The 15,592-nt window shown below is 45.0% G+C and overlaps 1 protein-coding gene across 2 annotated transcripts in view; it reads left to right on the top strand.

Annotated features, from left to right (window-relative positions):
* The first annotated feature begins 8,541 nt into the window (after window positions 1-8,541).
* Window positions 8,542-15,592, top strand: part of SLC10A7 (solute carrier family 10 member 7) — a 239,128-nt gene continuing 232,077 nt past the window's right edge. For both annotated transcript variants that reach the window (XM_047798354.1, XM_047798355.1), the window contains exon 1: window positions 8,542-8,862. In XM_047798354.1, coding sequence (XP_047654310.1) covers window positions 8,763-8,862 — 100 coding nt within the window. In that variant the 5' untranslated portion in view covers window positions 8,542-8,762. The remainder of the gene's footprint in view (window positions 8,863-15,592) is intronic.

Here is a 15,592-nt window from a genome sequence, read left to right on the forward strand (position 1 = left end):
ATCTGCAGGGCAGCCAGCAAGACGGGTATAAAGAAGTGAACATCCCCTTCTTATTTTATTTTATTTTTGTAAAAGAATTTTAATCAGGAGTTCCCATTGTGGCTCAGCGGAAACAAATCCAACTAGGAATAATGAGGTTGCAGGTTCGATCCCTGGCCTCGCTCAGTGGGTTAAGGATCCGGCGTTGCCATGATCTGTGGCGTAGGTCGCAGACATGGCTCGGATCTTTTGTTGCTGTGGCTGTGGTGTAGGCCAGCAGCTGTAGCTCCAATTCGACCCCTAGCCTGGGAATCTTCATATGCCACAGGTGCAACCCTAAAAAAAAAAAAAGGCCAAAAAAAAAGACAAAAAAAATTTAATTATAGTTGATTTACAATGTTCTGTTGATTTCTGCTGTACAGTGAAGTGACCCAGTCATACATATGTACACATTCTTTTTATCATATTATCTTCTATCATGTTCTATCACAAGCGATTGGATGTAGTTCCCTGAGCTACAACTTAGGATATCATTGCTTATCCATTCTAAATGTAATAGTTTGCATCTACTAACCCCTAAATCCCTGTCCATCCATCCCATTCCCCCTTGGCAACCACAAGTCTGTTCTCCATGTCTGTGAGATGGTTTCTGCTCTGCAGACAGGGTCATCTGTGCCATATTTTAGATTCCCTCCTTATAAGAATTATCCTAGAAATCAGGTTCTTCCAGTTACATTTTTTTCCTGGAATTTAGTCCCATGCCCATTTATTAGCTGCAAAAGAAGCTGTACTCTATTTGGTGCCCATGTACCCTGCTAGAACCGGGAGTTCTGCCACTAAGAATGGGCTCTACCACCCTTTCTAATTACACAGCCTTTATATTAATCAATCAACTATCTTCTTTGAAAGGTGAGGATTTGGGGAGCTCCATGACCCTAGCGTAATACATAGTGGTCTCCAAATCACAGAGACAGAAGGCTCTCCAAATATCTTTTAGATCTTTGCTCTTTCTTAAATTGGACTTACAATTCCAGATGATGCTCCATTTTAGAAGACATTCAGAGCTAAAGTTATATGTAATTTTCTAGGAGGAGAAAAAAAATGCCCTCTGGAGAATTTTAATATGTTTGGCATTTTTCTCAGGAATATGTGGTGGGCAACCACTCTATAAATGATTTTTCACCTGCCCTACAGGAATGCAGGTGCCTGTCTTTCCCCTGAGAACCAATGTTTAAAAAAATTACACGATAATTGCTATATATTAATTTTTCTCTGTTAATACATGGTAAAGTTATACACTTATTTTAAGCGACCACATTCATACTATTATTCATGCTATTTTCCACACACACACTTCTGAATTTTCTCTTTTTATCTCAGTGGTTCTTTGCTAAAGGTGCCAAGTTATGTCTTTGTTTGTACCTTAGCTAGTTTTTCCAAGTGCTTCTTTGATATTGTTATGCAGAGTGTTGGCTTTGTTTCTTTTACTCTTTCTATCCTTCATCATTTATTAATGACATGGATTGTGTGTTGAAGAGTTGTCAGGATGATCATTTTTCTATATTTACAGGTATAATAACTGCATTGAAGTGGATTTGTCATCTAATAGCCTTAAATGATCCCTCTCTTTGGGGCTGCATTTCCCTCCATTATTTACCATACCTCCCAATAGCTTATCATCCACTGCTGTCTACTCTCCTCTAGGTCCTTAATTTCCTGAGACAGATTTCCACTTAGGAGACTGAGAAACTATTAGATGCAGAGTTTCCACAAACCACAGGAGCAGAAGGTCTTGGGCAAAGAGACGCAATTGCCCACTATGGGTTAAAGAATGCAAACAGCATTACCTCTCTACCTGACAAGCCCAGTTACTATCAATGGGAAGAGGGCATAATTGCATTTGAATTGAGGGAATCTACATCATAACTCTCATGAACACAAATACAATAGATGCTAAGTGCCTAAATTCCTGGACAGGGAAAGCAGAAGTAGTCCTACTTCTAATGTAAAACATGGCCTCCTATATTTGAGTCGGAATTTTCTTAACGGTTTCATATGAGTCTGTGGGTTGTTCTAGAGAGAACCAGTACCAAAGAAGAAAATCATACTCTATCTCCGTAAAGCATTTTAGCTACGCTCGGAGAAGCGGACTACCAGATACTTATTTTGGAAATTAGCTAGCTAGTGACGATATATTTTCAAGTCATGTATGTATTGGGAGTTTTCTGCTGTAATTGGCAAGGCCATCGTATGTAAGCAAATAAGTTAGGGCGTCCCGGGAGAAAGAGAACCAGGAATGGCTTTCTGGATATAAGAATCCTTTTTTGGCCCAAGCCAGTTTGGGTTCTAAGCCTGGCCACAATGCTTGCCCTTAAACAATCCTCAACAATTAATGATCTTAAGGGAGAGAAAGCAGAAACTACGGAAGTGCAGTCAAGAAACGACAGTGTATGGAGTTCCCGTCGTGGCGCAGTGGTTAAGGAATCCGACTAGGAACCATGAGGTTGCGGGTTCGGTCCCTGCCCTTGCTCAGTGGGTTAACGACCTGGCGTTGCCGTGAGCTGTGGTGTGGTGAGCTGTGGTGTGGCTCTGGCGTAGGCCCGGTACCTATGGCTCCGATTAGACCCCTAGCCTGGGAACTTCCATATGCCGCAGGGGCGGCCCAAGAAATAGCAAAAAGACAAAAAAAAAAAAAAAAAAAGGAACGACAGTGTAGCCTTGGGGCAGGGTCCTGGTTCCTCAAAGAATATACATAACAGTACTTTTGAGTCTTTCTGCAGAACTCCCCCCCCTCCCGCTCCAAAATGGAAGAACTACTTGATTTTTTTTTTTTTTAAAGAAAAAGTCAAGTTTTCAAATTCCGGTAGCATTTTAGTCAACTGCAAATGTTGGTTCATACATTTCTCAAATGAAAGCAATAAGGCAAGGGTACTTGTCCCCTCTGAGAAGGAACTACTTGATGAAGCATTCTTCATTCCTGGGGAAGGACAACCAGAAGCAGTCCTGGGGCCACTAAATACCAGCTTTGAAAGACAATGCAAGCTTGCCTCTACTCTGATCCTTATCTTCGGCCCTATTTTCCGCTCCCCAAACTATAAAACCACATCTTAATCTTTCCCAAGGCAGGCACAGTCTTTAAGGCATTAGCTTGCCCCCTTTGCCTGGCAAGTCAATAAAGCTATCTCTTTCTCCTTCACTCAAAACTCTGTTTGTATTCGGTTTGGCACTGGTGGACAGAAGCCAAGTTTTGGCAACAAGATTATCTGAAATTCCAGATTTTCTGTCACTTCATTATTTTTTTATTTTTTATTTTTTGCTTTTATTTTTTTGGCCACACCCATGGCATGAGCAAGTTCCTGGGCCAGAGATCGTACCTGAGCCACAACAGTGCCAATACTCAATCCTTAATAGTCAGCCACCAGGGAACTCCAGTTACTTCACTATTATGCAATAGCAGCCAAGTAATGCTTAGCTTCAGTGGGAGTAATTTTCCCAAATCAGCTTCATTGTAGATCCCAACTTCTATGTTATCTTCAGTTGTTTGCTCTTCAAAGCTTTCATTTAGGGTTAGTTAATTCTCGCTGAAGGGGCTTCTCCAGCTACAGAAGCCAAAACATATTCAGCCTGGACAAGTTTACCAGATGGGCTGAATGGAGTCAGCAGAAAGCTGTAGATTTTTTTTCCATATTATCCAACAAAGTTTGTGTGCCTGATCCACAGTGACACCAAACAAACTGAAATGCTGGTAGGAGTTCCCTGGTGGCTTAGTGGTTAGGACTTGGCCTTGGCCTGAGTTTGATCCCTGGTCTGGGCACTGAGATCCCATAACAATCCACTACATGCAGCAACCAGAAAAACAAAAAAGCCCTGAAACATTGGAATTTGGAGCAGAGAAAGGTTTATTGCAGGGCCAAGTAAGGAGAGCAGACAGTTTGTGCTATAAAAAAAAAAGAGAGAAAAAAACCCAAACTCTTCAGTGGTTTTCAGAGAGAAGAGAGAAGTTTTTATAGGCAAAATTTGGGGTGGGGGGGCTGAAGGGTGTGTCTTTCTTCTGACTGGTTGATGGTAAGGTAGCAGGGCGGTGCTCCAGGAATCTTGTGCTCCTCCTGAAGTTACCATCCTCCAGGTGGGTGGGGGCTTTAGTTCCAGCAGCAGCACTCAAAGATACTGTTAGGTACCTCCTTAAGAAGGAACCAGGATCCTGTTTTGATCACTGCAGTATTGTTTCTTTTTTTCTTTTTTCTTTTTTTTGTCTTTTTGCCTTTTCTGGGGCCGCTCCTGCAGCATATGGAGGTTCCCAGGATGGGGGTCTAATGGGAGCTGTACCTGTTGGCCTACATCACAGCCACAGCAACGCCAGATCCGAGACGCATCTTCAACCACAGCTCACGGCAATGCCAGATCCTTAACCCACTGAGAGAGACCAGGGATCGAACCCAAAACCTCATGGTTCCTAGGTGGATTCGTTAACCACTGAGCCACGATGGGAACTCTTTTTTTTTTTTTTTTTTTAATAGTATATGTAAGTTACCCAGCCAGGAATTGACTCCGAGCCACACTGATAACCTATGCCACCTGCAGCAACTTTGAATCCTTTAATCCATTGTGCCAGGCTGGGGATTGAACCTGCACCTCCGCATCGACCTGAACTGCTGAGTCAGATTTTTTTTTTTCTTTTTTTAGGACTGCACTTGAGGGATATGGAAATTCCCATGCTAGGGGTTGAATCAGAGCCACAGCTGCTGGCCTACACTGCAGCCACAGCAACGCAGGATTCAAGCCGCATCTGAGAGCTACACTACAGCTCATGGCACTAGCAGATCCTTAACCCACTGAGGGGGGCCAGGGTTCAAAAAAGAATCCTCATGGACACTAGTTGGGTTCGTTTCTGCTGAGCCACAAGGGAACTCCCAAGGAATTCGTGATGGAGGATGTGGGAGTGGGTTAGTCACGAGCATCAAGAGGACACAAAGGTGTTGGAAAGGTTTGAGTTATTACTGCCTAGGCAGCCAACTTGAAGCACATGGAAGCAACCAGTTGTTTAGTTTGAATCTAACAGTTAAGAGAGACTAAATTTTAAACTTAGCACTTTACATCTATGCTGATTTCATGTTATTAGATATTTATTAGATTCAGATTTGCTAGGTGTGTACTTTTTTTTTTTTTTTTTTTTACCGGAGCCCATACTTATGTCATCATGGGAGACATTTATGTTGTCTACACCATACATTTGTGCATATATGACCCAAAACATGTGGTCTGGCTGTGTCTACTCTAAACACTGAGGATATATGCTACCAAACATATGAACTAACAGGGTGATCCAGAACCGAAAGAATGAAATTGAGCTGTGAAAATTTTAACTTCTGACACATAGTGTGATAACAACAGAAAGGACATAAATATAACCAACAGTAATTTTCATCACCACCATCCATTTTCAAGCATATAGAGCTTAAACACAAATTTTTTAGATTACAGTTTTAGGGGGTCAGAAATGCAAAATAGGTCCTATTGGGTTTGAAACTAAGGTGCTGGCAGGGCTGTTCCACTTCAGGAGACTCAGGGGGCATCCATTTCCTTGCCTTCTCCAGCTGCTAGAGGCTGCATTTCTGGGGTCATGACTGGTTCTAGTGACCCCATCACTCCAGACTCTGCTTTCATCTCCCATCTCTTTGTCTTCTTTTATTTTTGCTTTTTAGGGCCACACCTGAGGTCTGTGGAGGTTCCCAGGTGAGGGGTCTAATCAGAGCTAGAGCTAGAGCTGCTGTCCCACACCACAGCTCACGGTAACACTGGATCCTTAACCCACTGAGCGAGGCCAGGGATTGAACCTGCAACCTCATGGTTCCTAGTTGGATTCGTTAACCACTGAGCCACAAGGGAACTCCCCGACTAGTAGCTTAATAAGAAGAAGGAGAGACACCAGGGATGTGTGCGAGCAGAGAGAAAAGATCACGCAAGCCAAGGAGAGGCAAAACAATTCTTTATTTTTTATTTTAAAATTTTTAGGCTTTTTAGGGCCTTACCCACAGCATATGAAGCTCCCAGGCTAGGGGTCAAATGGGAGCTACAGCTGCCATCCTGCACCACGACCACAGCATCACCGGATCCAAGCCACATCTGCAAACCACGCAGCAGTTTGCAGCAACACCAGATCCTTAATCCACTGAGTGAGGCCGGGATTGAACCTGCATCCTCATGGATACTAGTCAGGTTCTTAACCTGCTGAGCCACAATGGGAACTCCTTCCACCTGAATTTCTAACAGGCCCCTGAAAGCTGTCTCAAAATAAGTCTTGATTTTCCTCACTAAATCTGCTCTTCCCTATCTTTTTCATCTTTGTAAACTGATACCAATATTCACCCCAATAGTGGATTTAGCTCCACCTTAGGAGTCATCCTGATTTCTCTTTCCCTAACTCACCTATACCCACTTCTGCAGCAAGTGCTGTCTGCCTCTGGAACCCAACTGGAAATGATTGCCTTTTTTTCTTCCCCTTTACTATTGACCTTCCAGGGCAGGCCAACAGGATATTTTCTTTCAAAAACTCCAAAAGTCTCTTCCATCTTCTTTTAAAATTTCTGCTCTACTCAACAGCCAGAGTGACTTTCTAAGAACAATGTTTTCTCCTTGCTCAAAAATGTCCTAGAGGGAATTCCTGTCAGGGCTCGGTGGTAATGAACCTACCAGGATTCATGAGGATGCTGGTTCCACTCCTGGTCTTGCTCAGTGGGTTAAGGATCCAGCGTTGCCATGAGCTGTGGTGCAGATTGCAGACATGGCTTGGATCCTGAGTTGCTGTGCTTGCGATGTAGGCCCTCGGCTGCAGCTCTGATTCCACCCCTAGCCTGGGAACTTCCATATGCTGCAAGTGCAGCCCTAAAAAGCAAAAAAAAAAAAAAAAAAAAGAAAGAAAAAAAAAGAGAGAGAGAGCGAGAGCAAGAGAGAGACAGGGAAGACTTTATTTTCTCCTTAGAGCCTCCAGAAAAAGTATGGCCATGCCAAAACCCTGATTTTCGACTTCTGGCTTCCAGAGCTATGAGACTAAATTTTCATTACTTTATTTTATTCTTTCCTTTTCCAGTCGCACCCTAGTATATGTAAGTTTCTAGGCTAGGGATCAGATTCCAGCTGCAATTTCAGTCTATGCCACTGCTGGTATTGCCAGATCCCAACCCACTGCTCCACACCAGGCACTCCTAAATTTAATTTTAAAGCCTCTAGTTTTAGGTATTTGTTACAGTAGCCACGGGAAATAAATGCAGAATTCGCAGTGCACTGCATTCTTTTAAGTAACCACCGAAAAACTTCCCATGAGTTTGATTATGCTCTAAGCAGATCAAAGAGTTCTGGTTAAGTAACACAGCAATTCCCTGATTTATTTGGGTGCATAATGGACGGAGCTGAGTTCCTGCAGGGCCTATGGGTAGGAAGTCCATTCATGAAACTTACCAATATCGCTGGTTGCCAGAAAACGCTTCCAGGGAGAAGTGGGGACGGACAGAATCTAGCACGTGGGACAACGGAAGGCATGTGCCTCCCTCCACTCAGGGCCTCACAACTTATGCCTTGTGGATCCTGACCCACTTCGCACAGTGGCCCTGCTGTCCGGGTGGGTAAGTTCTAGGGACCCAGCGAGAGCGTGCAGCCTCCATCCAGGCGAGCTCAGACCCCCACGCCGCCCATCGCCAGCTTCGCAGGGTGGCAGAGAGCGAGCTCGAGCACTCACCCGCCATCCCCAAAGAAGGAGGTGGTCCCCGCTTCCAGATAGGGGGATGAACCCCTGCAGTCCTCCCCACTCCTAAGCCGGTGTCGGCGAAAAAGGTCGGGGGCCCAGTACACACCCGCGAGCGGTGGACCTGGCGGTTCCCGCCCTCCCTCCCGGGCGGCAGAGATCTTGCGGTTGTGGGCGTCGGCTCAGTGCCTAATTCTTAACACATTTCCGGGGCTAAAGCTCCCCGCCACAAGGGAGCCGCTTTCCCGCGCGGGTTTAGAGAGCGCGACTACCTCCCGCTACTCCGGCCGGGAACTGGGAGACTGAGAACCGCCTCCCCTTCCCTGGTGTACACGTCAACGCCGGCGTCGGGGGAGCGTCGTAGTTCTTCGAAGAAGCTCGCCTCAGAAAAAAACTCTCCGCATTCCCCCTCCGCGGCAGCCGACGGAGAAACCGCTGCCTTAAGCGCACGCGAGCCTTTCCCTCAGGCTCATGGCAACGAAAATGAGTCTCTCTGTGGATGTGTTCCAGAGGTGCTGGCGGCTGTGCTAAAGATTTGTTGTAACGGGACTCTTAATAGAGCTAGGTGGCTGTGGCTTCTCATGCCGCTCCCCGCCCCAGTCATCCCTACGGTTCTGCAGGCCTTATTGGTGGCGAGTCTGTCAGCCCTACCCGGCGGCCAGCTTCTCGTCTCCAACTACCTGCGTGGCCGGCCCGGCTCAAGTGTCTGCTTCAGAGCAAGCCGCGGCCAAGAGCGGCTGGCGGGGGGGGGGGGGGGGGGGGGGGGGGGGGAGGTGGTGGGTTGTGCGCCTCTATTAGGAGGCTTACGGTAGTGATGGCGGCGCTCAGTGAGACTTTCCTGTCACTGGATACTACTACTCCCAGCCCTCCTCAGAGCCGCCGGAGCAACCCACTGGTCTTTAATTTACAAGTATCAATTTGACTTGCTCTACTGCATGTCAGGTGGGACCGTGGAAAGTGTGGAGACGCCCCGTAGATTAAGCAATCGCAGCTTAAAAAGAAAAAAAGCCAAACAAATAAACAAAACCCACCCACCCTAACAAACATGAGGCTGCTGGAGAGAATAAGGAAAGAATGGTTCATGATTGGAATAGTATTGGCCATCGCCGGAGCAAAGCTGGAGCCGTCCATAGGGGTGAATGGGGGTAAGTGCTGAGCCTTTTCGTGCTCCACCGCGATTCCCATCTCGGAACTAATTTGTGAGTCTTGGGAAGAAGGGGAGACCGGAATGGGGGAGTGTCTGCCTCTTTTAGGGGCACCGACCAACCAGGGTGTCCTTTGGTCCTTTTGCTGATTTTTCCATTTGCCAACCCCAGAGAGGATTTTATAACTAGAATGGGGCAAGGGGATTTGAACGCAGGTTGCCTTTTCCGCGAACAATCAGTGAGTATCCTTCGTGTCAAGGAGTGAGAATGAAACTTATCCTCTTGCCTTCAAAGTAGCATCCTATCCCAGGGGACGCTAGGTTGCCAGGGATTCCTTATCTATCGTGGGGTGGACACCATTACCATGTCCGTTTCCCTCCCCCCATCCCCCACTTTAAAAAAAAAGTGGAGGAAGAAAAAAAGGGGCACCTCTTCCTCCTCCAACCCAGATTTGGTGGCCCACATGTTGGAGAGTGATGATTTGCTGCAGTTGCTGCCGCTCCACAAACTCCCAAGCCTAGTGACACGTTGCACTCACTGCTTCCGTGCGCTGCCGGGACTCAGTGGCTACACTTAGCAGTCTCACAGATGTAGGCTGTGTTAGACCAGGTGGAGTGTGTATTTTGGCAAGGAAATGTAGGCAGGCTAAAATCATACTCAGATCTCTGAAGAGTGGGAGCTTTGTGTGGATGGGCATTGGTGCAAATGACTTGGAAATAACCTTAGCCTTTCAGGCCAGTCCCACCCCCTATCCCTTAGACCATCAAGTCCCACCTTCATAAACATTAATTGACTCCCTTCAGTTCATTGCCTTTTGGACCTTGTTTGGTGGTTTTCACACTTATTGACAGGTTTTGTACTTTAGTCAAATATCACGGACCAACAGGGACGGAAGCGAACACATACATTTTTTTTATGCACTTGCTCAGGAGGATATTTGAAGTTACTTCTACCTTTTTGTTCAAACAAGATGGAAGTGAATGAAATGATCTCTCAGGAGAACAGTGGTTCCTTCTACCCTCTATACCTCCATTTAGACAGAGATCCAGGGAATATTTAAAAGGAATATTTTGGGAGTTTCTGTCGTGGCACAGTGGTTAACGAATCTGACTAGGAACCATGAGGTTGCGGGTTCGAGCCCTGGCCTTGCTCAGTGGGTTGAGGATCCGGCGTGAGCTGTGAGTGTAGGCTTCAGAGGTGGCTCGGATCCCGCGTTGCTGTGGCTCTGGCGAAGGCCGGCAGCTACAGCTCCGATTGGACCCCTAGCCTGGGAACCTCCATATGCTGCAGGAGCAACCCTAAAAAAGGCAAAAAGACAAGATAATAAATAAATAAATAAATAAATAAATAAAAGGAATATTTTGAACAAAGATTGTGGGGACTCAAACTTTTTTTGTTCATTTTATGCTCTTTTCTTTTATAATCAACTTAGTCCAAAATGTGTAGGGTTTGTACCCTTGAGAGTAAATTGATCTGTGATGGTTACTTACCTCTCTGAAGTTACCAGTTTCTTCTTTGACGTGGCTTCTCTGGGAGTCTTTGGAAAACTTGTGAATGTTGCTATTCAGTTTGTGTCAAATGAGTTCCCCTGTTCCTGTGGCTAACCAGGTAGTAAGAATTAATGTAAGAGAGCCTTTTTGTGGTGATCTGGAACGCACATTTCACTAGCTCCCGTTGCAAACTTTATAGCTTCTCGAGTTAGAGCTCTTATTTGCTCAGGCTGAATTAGGCAGTAATTAGGCTGAAATTACAGGTGATGTGTGAGCTTCAAGTTTATATCTGCAGAGACTAGGTTTGGTAAAATACCTTTTACCTTAACAGTCCCTGGCTGCTCAGTGGGAAGGAGAGTTGTTGAATGCTGAATCATTTCCCTAGGGCTCCCCTGGACCCCAGCCTGTGTCAGATGGATTCTGTAATCTTATCTGTTCCCCCAGACTCTGCTTCTTGAAGTTTTGGTAGTTACTGTATCTTAGAAATATTCTTTTCCTGTTCACTAGTCCTTAGGCTGTTCATCCAGGATGATTCCTTTCTTTGTTTAATTATAAAAGAGGAGAATCTTGGAGTTCCCATCGTGGCTCAGCCATCGTGGCTCTCAGATTCTCATCCATGAGAATGCAGGTTAGATCCCTGGCCTGGCTCAGTGTGTTAAGAATCTGGCGTTGCCATGAGCTGCGGTATAGGTCACAGACATGGCTCAGATCTGGCGCTGCTGTGGCTGTGTTGCAGGCTGGCGGCTACAGCTCTGATTCTGCCCCTAGACTGGGAACCTCCATATACCATGGGTGCGACCCTGAAAAGACCAAAAAAAAAAAAAAAAAAAAGGAGACTCTTAAGAGCTCAGAGGGAGGAGTTCCTGTCATGGTGCATCGGAAGTGAATCTGACTAGGAACCATGAGGTTGTGGGTTCGATCCCTGGCCTCTCTTAGTGTGTTAAGGATCCAGCGTTGCCATGGGCTGTGGTGTAGGTCACAGACATGGCTTGGATCTGACATTGCTGTGGCGATGGTGTAGGCTGGCAGCCGTAGCTCGGATTTGACAGCCATGGGTACAGCCCTAAAAAAGCAAAAAAAAAAAAAAAAAGAGAGAGAGAGAAAGAAAAAAAGAGAGAGAGAGGTAACATTAAATTATTTTAAGCCAACATGCATCTCTTACTCTTGAAGATATTGAGACCTGAGGTCGGATGACTCACACTAGGTCAAGTTAGATAGCTTAGGGAAGAGGTAGGACTAGGGACCAGGACTCCCCCTTCCTTCATAGCGCTTGCAACATCCATCCAGATATTCTTGGCAAAAATTATTAACAATGAACAACCATTGTAAAGAAAGGCTCTCTAATAAAAACGTTTCCCATGCCCTGATTTTGTTTTTTGGGGGGTGTGGGGGGATCTTTTTAGGACCACACCCAAGGCATATGAAGGTTCCCAGGCTAGGGGTCTAATCGGAGCCACAGCTGCTGGCTTACACCACAGTCACAACAAAAACAGATCCGAGCCACGTCTGCTACTCACACCACAGCTCACAGCAACACCGGATCCTTAAACCACAGAGCAATTCCAGGGATCAAACCTGTGTCCTCATGTTTCCTAGTCGTATTCGTTTCTCCTGCGCCATAATGGGAACTCCCCCATGCCCTGATTTTTAGCCCAAAAAGAGTAGAGCAAAATCAGCTAATATTAGACAACAATGTACTTGTATGATTTCTTTGAGAGCTGCCCTTGTGTAAAAGTTACTTTTTCTAGAAAAAACGTTAAACAAACAAATGCTTGAGGTTTCCTACTTAGGCTGTCAGGCTAAGTTCTTGATACTTCAAATGACCTTCCCAGCTATGAAACTTCTTAAATAAAAGCAAACGTCCTAATAGTAACAAACAGCACTTTCACTCCATTAGTTAAAACAACAAAAATCTAGAGCCAGGGAGAAAAGTGGTTGCTGAAAATGTTTCTATCCTCTTCTGCTCTTCAGAACTGTCTTAAGCACTCTTGGCTTTGCCCATGGCATGTGGAAGTTCCTGGGCAGGGATCAAACCTGAGCCCCAGCTGTAACCAGACCCACATCAGTGACAATGCCAGATTCTTAACCTGCTGAGCCACAAGAGAACTCTCTACATCATTTTCTCCCTCCTAACCCCACGTTAAAAACCATGGGTTTCAAGTCTCAAAATTGCTTCTTTTTTTTTTTTTTTTTGTCTTTTTAAGGCCACACCTGAGACATATGGAGGTTTCAGGCTAGGGGTCGTATCAGAGCTGTTGCTGCTGGCCTATGCCACAGCCACAAGAAGGCCAGACCCGAGCCACATGTGACCTACACCACAACTCATGGCAACACCAGATCCTTAACCCACTGAGCGAGGCCAGGGATCGAACCTGGATCCTCATGGATGCTAGTCAGATTTGTTTCTGCTGAGCCACAACAGGAGTGCCTGCTTCATTTTTTTAATGGCCAATTTTTCTTTTTCTTTTGGTTTATTTTCTCTTCTGGCCGACCCACGGCTTATGGAGTTTCTGAGCCAGGGATCAGATCTGACCTGCAGTTTCGACCTATGCTGTAGCTGCAGTAATACCAGATCCTTTAACCCACCTTTTTCCCTGTGCCTGTTGGTCATCCGTATATCTTCTTTGGAGAAATGACTGTTCAGGTCTTTTGCCCATTTTTCAATTGGTTGTTCCTAGTCCTCCAGAGACTCTGCTGACTCCCTTGCACCACAGTGGGAACTCCATAGTTTTTCTTTTGATGTTGCTACCCCATCCCATTTTCACTGATAATTTCGTTTGTTTGTTTTGGTTTAAGGAAAAGTTAAAACTTATATTTGTGCTTTATAGCCATCTCAAGATCTGAATCTGGTTATTTTTGTGACTTAGAGTATATAATCCTTACCTTGTAGAGAGGCCAAGTATCATTTTCACAGCATAGTTTCAACTCTCACCTCTGTGCCAATATTTACAAACTTTTTATGTCAGCCCTTCCTGCTTCTAGTTCCGCATTCACACCCTGGCCTATCTATTAACATCTGTCTCAAAGTGGCCTTAGTTTTCTCCAGATCAGAATTAATTCCTCCTTCCCTTTTAAGCGGTACATAGTAGGTAGCCCTAGAATGGCCTCACCAGGTCCTTTTGTGGATTAGAGTTATTTAGATGTGCATCTAATACAAAAAACAGTATAGCCTGTCTCTGGGACAAAGTAAGGAGTCATTCCAATGAATTCTGCCAATTAGTTAATATTTATCGTGTGTATTTATAAATATGTGCATGGGGTGTGGGAAGAGTTAGCTTTTTAAAAAATACACTTGTTGGCTAACTAAAGTAGGTGCTTTAGCTGCCCCAGAGAAACATGTGGTCTAGGTCAATTCCCAGTCTTGCTATGGAGATGCATCTTTGAACATCTCACTTGCAAATATACTGCCAACTCCAGCCTGTCCTATACAGAAAGTTTGGGCCACCGCTGTGGACAGAAGCAGTTGACAATATTAGGGTTACAAAAAGCAGAGGGTTGGAAGGAAAGAAAAATGATATGTTTTAAAAAAAGCCAAACAGGATATTAAAAATTCCTCGAAGGCATTTATTTCCAACACAAGCCCAATTCCTTGACTTTCAAATCTGCTCCTGAATCACCTTCCTCAGTTTTTGAAGAAATACTATTTCTAAATGTGAGCGACTGAGACAGATTCACTCACAAGTGTGGGGGAAAAAATGTACTTTTAAGTTATTGAACCGCTTTCACTGCCCTAAAGTATAGTGCCTTTCCCTTGCCTTCTTCCTTTTGCTCCCTTTTCTCAAATCTCAGCAAAGTCATTTGTCTAAATGCCAGGTATATAAAAGACTGTATTATAATGTTTGAGGAAATCTTAGTTTCTTTAGTCACTGTTGTACTACAGATGTCTAAAATGTAGCAGTGTAGTTGCTCAATAAATGTTTGTTGACTGACTGAGTGGGGATTTTTCCTGAGCTTGGTCTTAATTGTTGAGCAGTACCTGTAGGTCTGCTGGAGAGTCACAGGGAATAGAGGAAGCGCAATTGTGTTCCTCTTGTTGTGCTTGAGAGAGTGTATTCATTTCCTGGGGCAGCTACAACAAAGGACCACCAACTGGGTGGCTTAAACCACAGACATTTTGGCCTTCCCACTGTGGTGTAATGGGATTGGCAGTGTCTCTGCAGCGCCAGGATACAGCTTGGGTCCCCAGGCCAGCACAGTGGGTTAAAGGATCTGGTGTTGCCATAGCTGCAGTGTAGGTTGCCTCTGCAGCTCGGATCTGATCCCTGGCCTGGGAACTCCATATGACATGGGGTGGCCCAAAACCATGCCCCCAAAACAAGATAACAGAAATTTATCTTCCAGAAATTACTCTGGAGGCTAGAATTCAGAAATGTTGTCAGGGCCATGCTCCCACCAAGTGCTCTAGGGAAGAATCCTTCCTTGCTTCCTCTGGCTTGTGCTGGTTGCCAGCTCTCCTTGGTGATTTTGGCTCATGCTAATATAATGCCCGTCCTTGCCTCTGTCTTCACGTGGCCATCTTCCCTCTGTGTACAAATTTCCCTCAACTTATAAGAATGCCAGTCCCCGGCCCAGAACTTCCACATGCTGTGGGTATAGCCAAAAAAAAAAAATAATAATAAAAAAAAATAAAAGTCACTAGATTATGGTTCAACCTAATTTAGTAAGACTTCATCTGAATTTGATTACATCTGCAAAGACCCAGTTTCCAAATGAGGTCACAGTTATAGGTTCTAGGTAAACATGAATCTGGGGGGACACTATTCAATCAGCATAAGAGGGCTGAATAGAATGTCAAATATGCGATGGTCTCAGATTTTAAAATGGTTTGTTGTGGCTCAGTGGAAATGACTCTGACCAGTATCCATGAGGATGCTGGTTTGATCCCTGGCCTCACTCATCGGATTAAGGATCCGGCATTGCGGTGAGCTGTGGTGTAAGTCGAAGACACAGCTCAGATCTGGTGTTGCTGTGGCTGCGGTGTAGGCCGGCAGCTGTAGCTCCTATTTGACCCCTAGCCTGGGAACCTCCATGTGCCTCGGGTGCGGCCCTAAAAAGACAAAAAATAAAATAAAATAAAATAAAATTTAAAAAAAGGTGCATGCCAGGGTTCCTCAACACCAGCACTCTCAACATTTCAGACATAATTCTTTGCTGTGGGAGGGCTGTGCTTTCCAGTGTGTTTAGCAGAATCCTTGATCTTTACTAGATTCCAGTAACACATTAAAAAAAAAAAAGTTATA

Source organism: Phacochoerus africanus, chromosome 10 (assembly GCF_016906955.1).
Source record: "Phacochoerus africanus isolate WHEZ1 chromosome 10, ROS_Pafr_v1, whole genome shotgun sequence".
Classification (NCBI taxonomy): domain Eukaryota; kingdom Metazoa; phylum Chordata; class Mammalia; order Artiodactyla; family Suidae; genus Phacochoerus; species Phacochoerus africanus.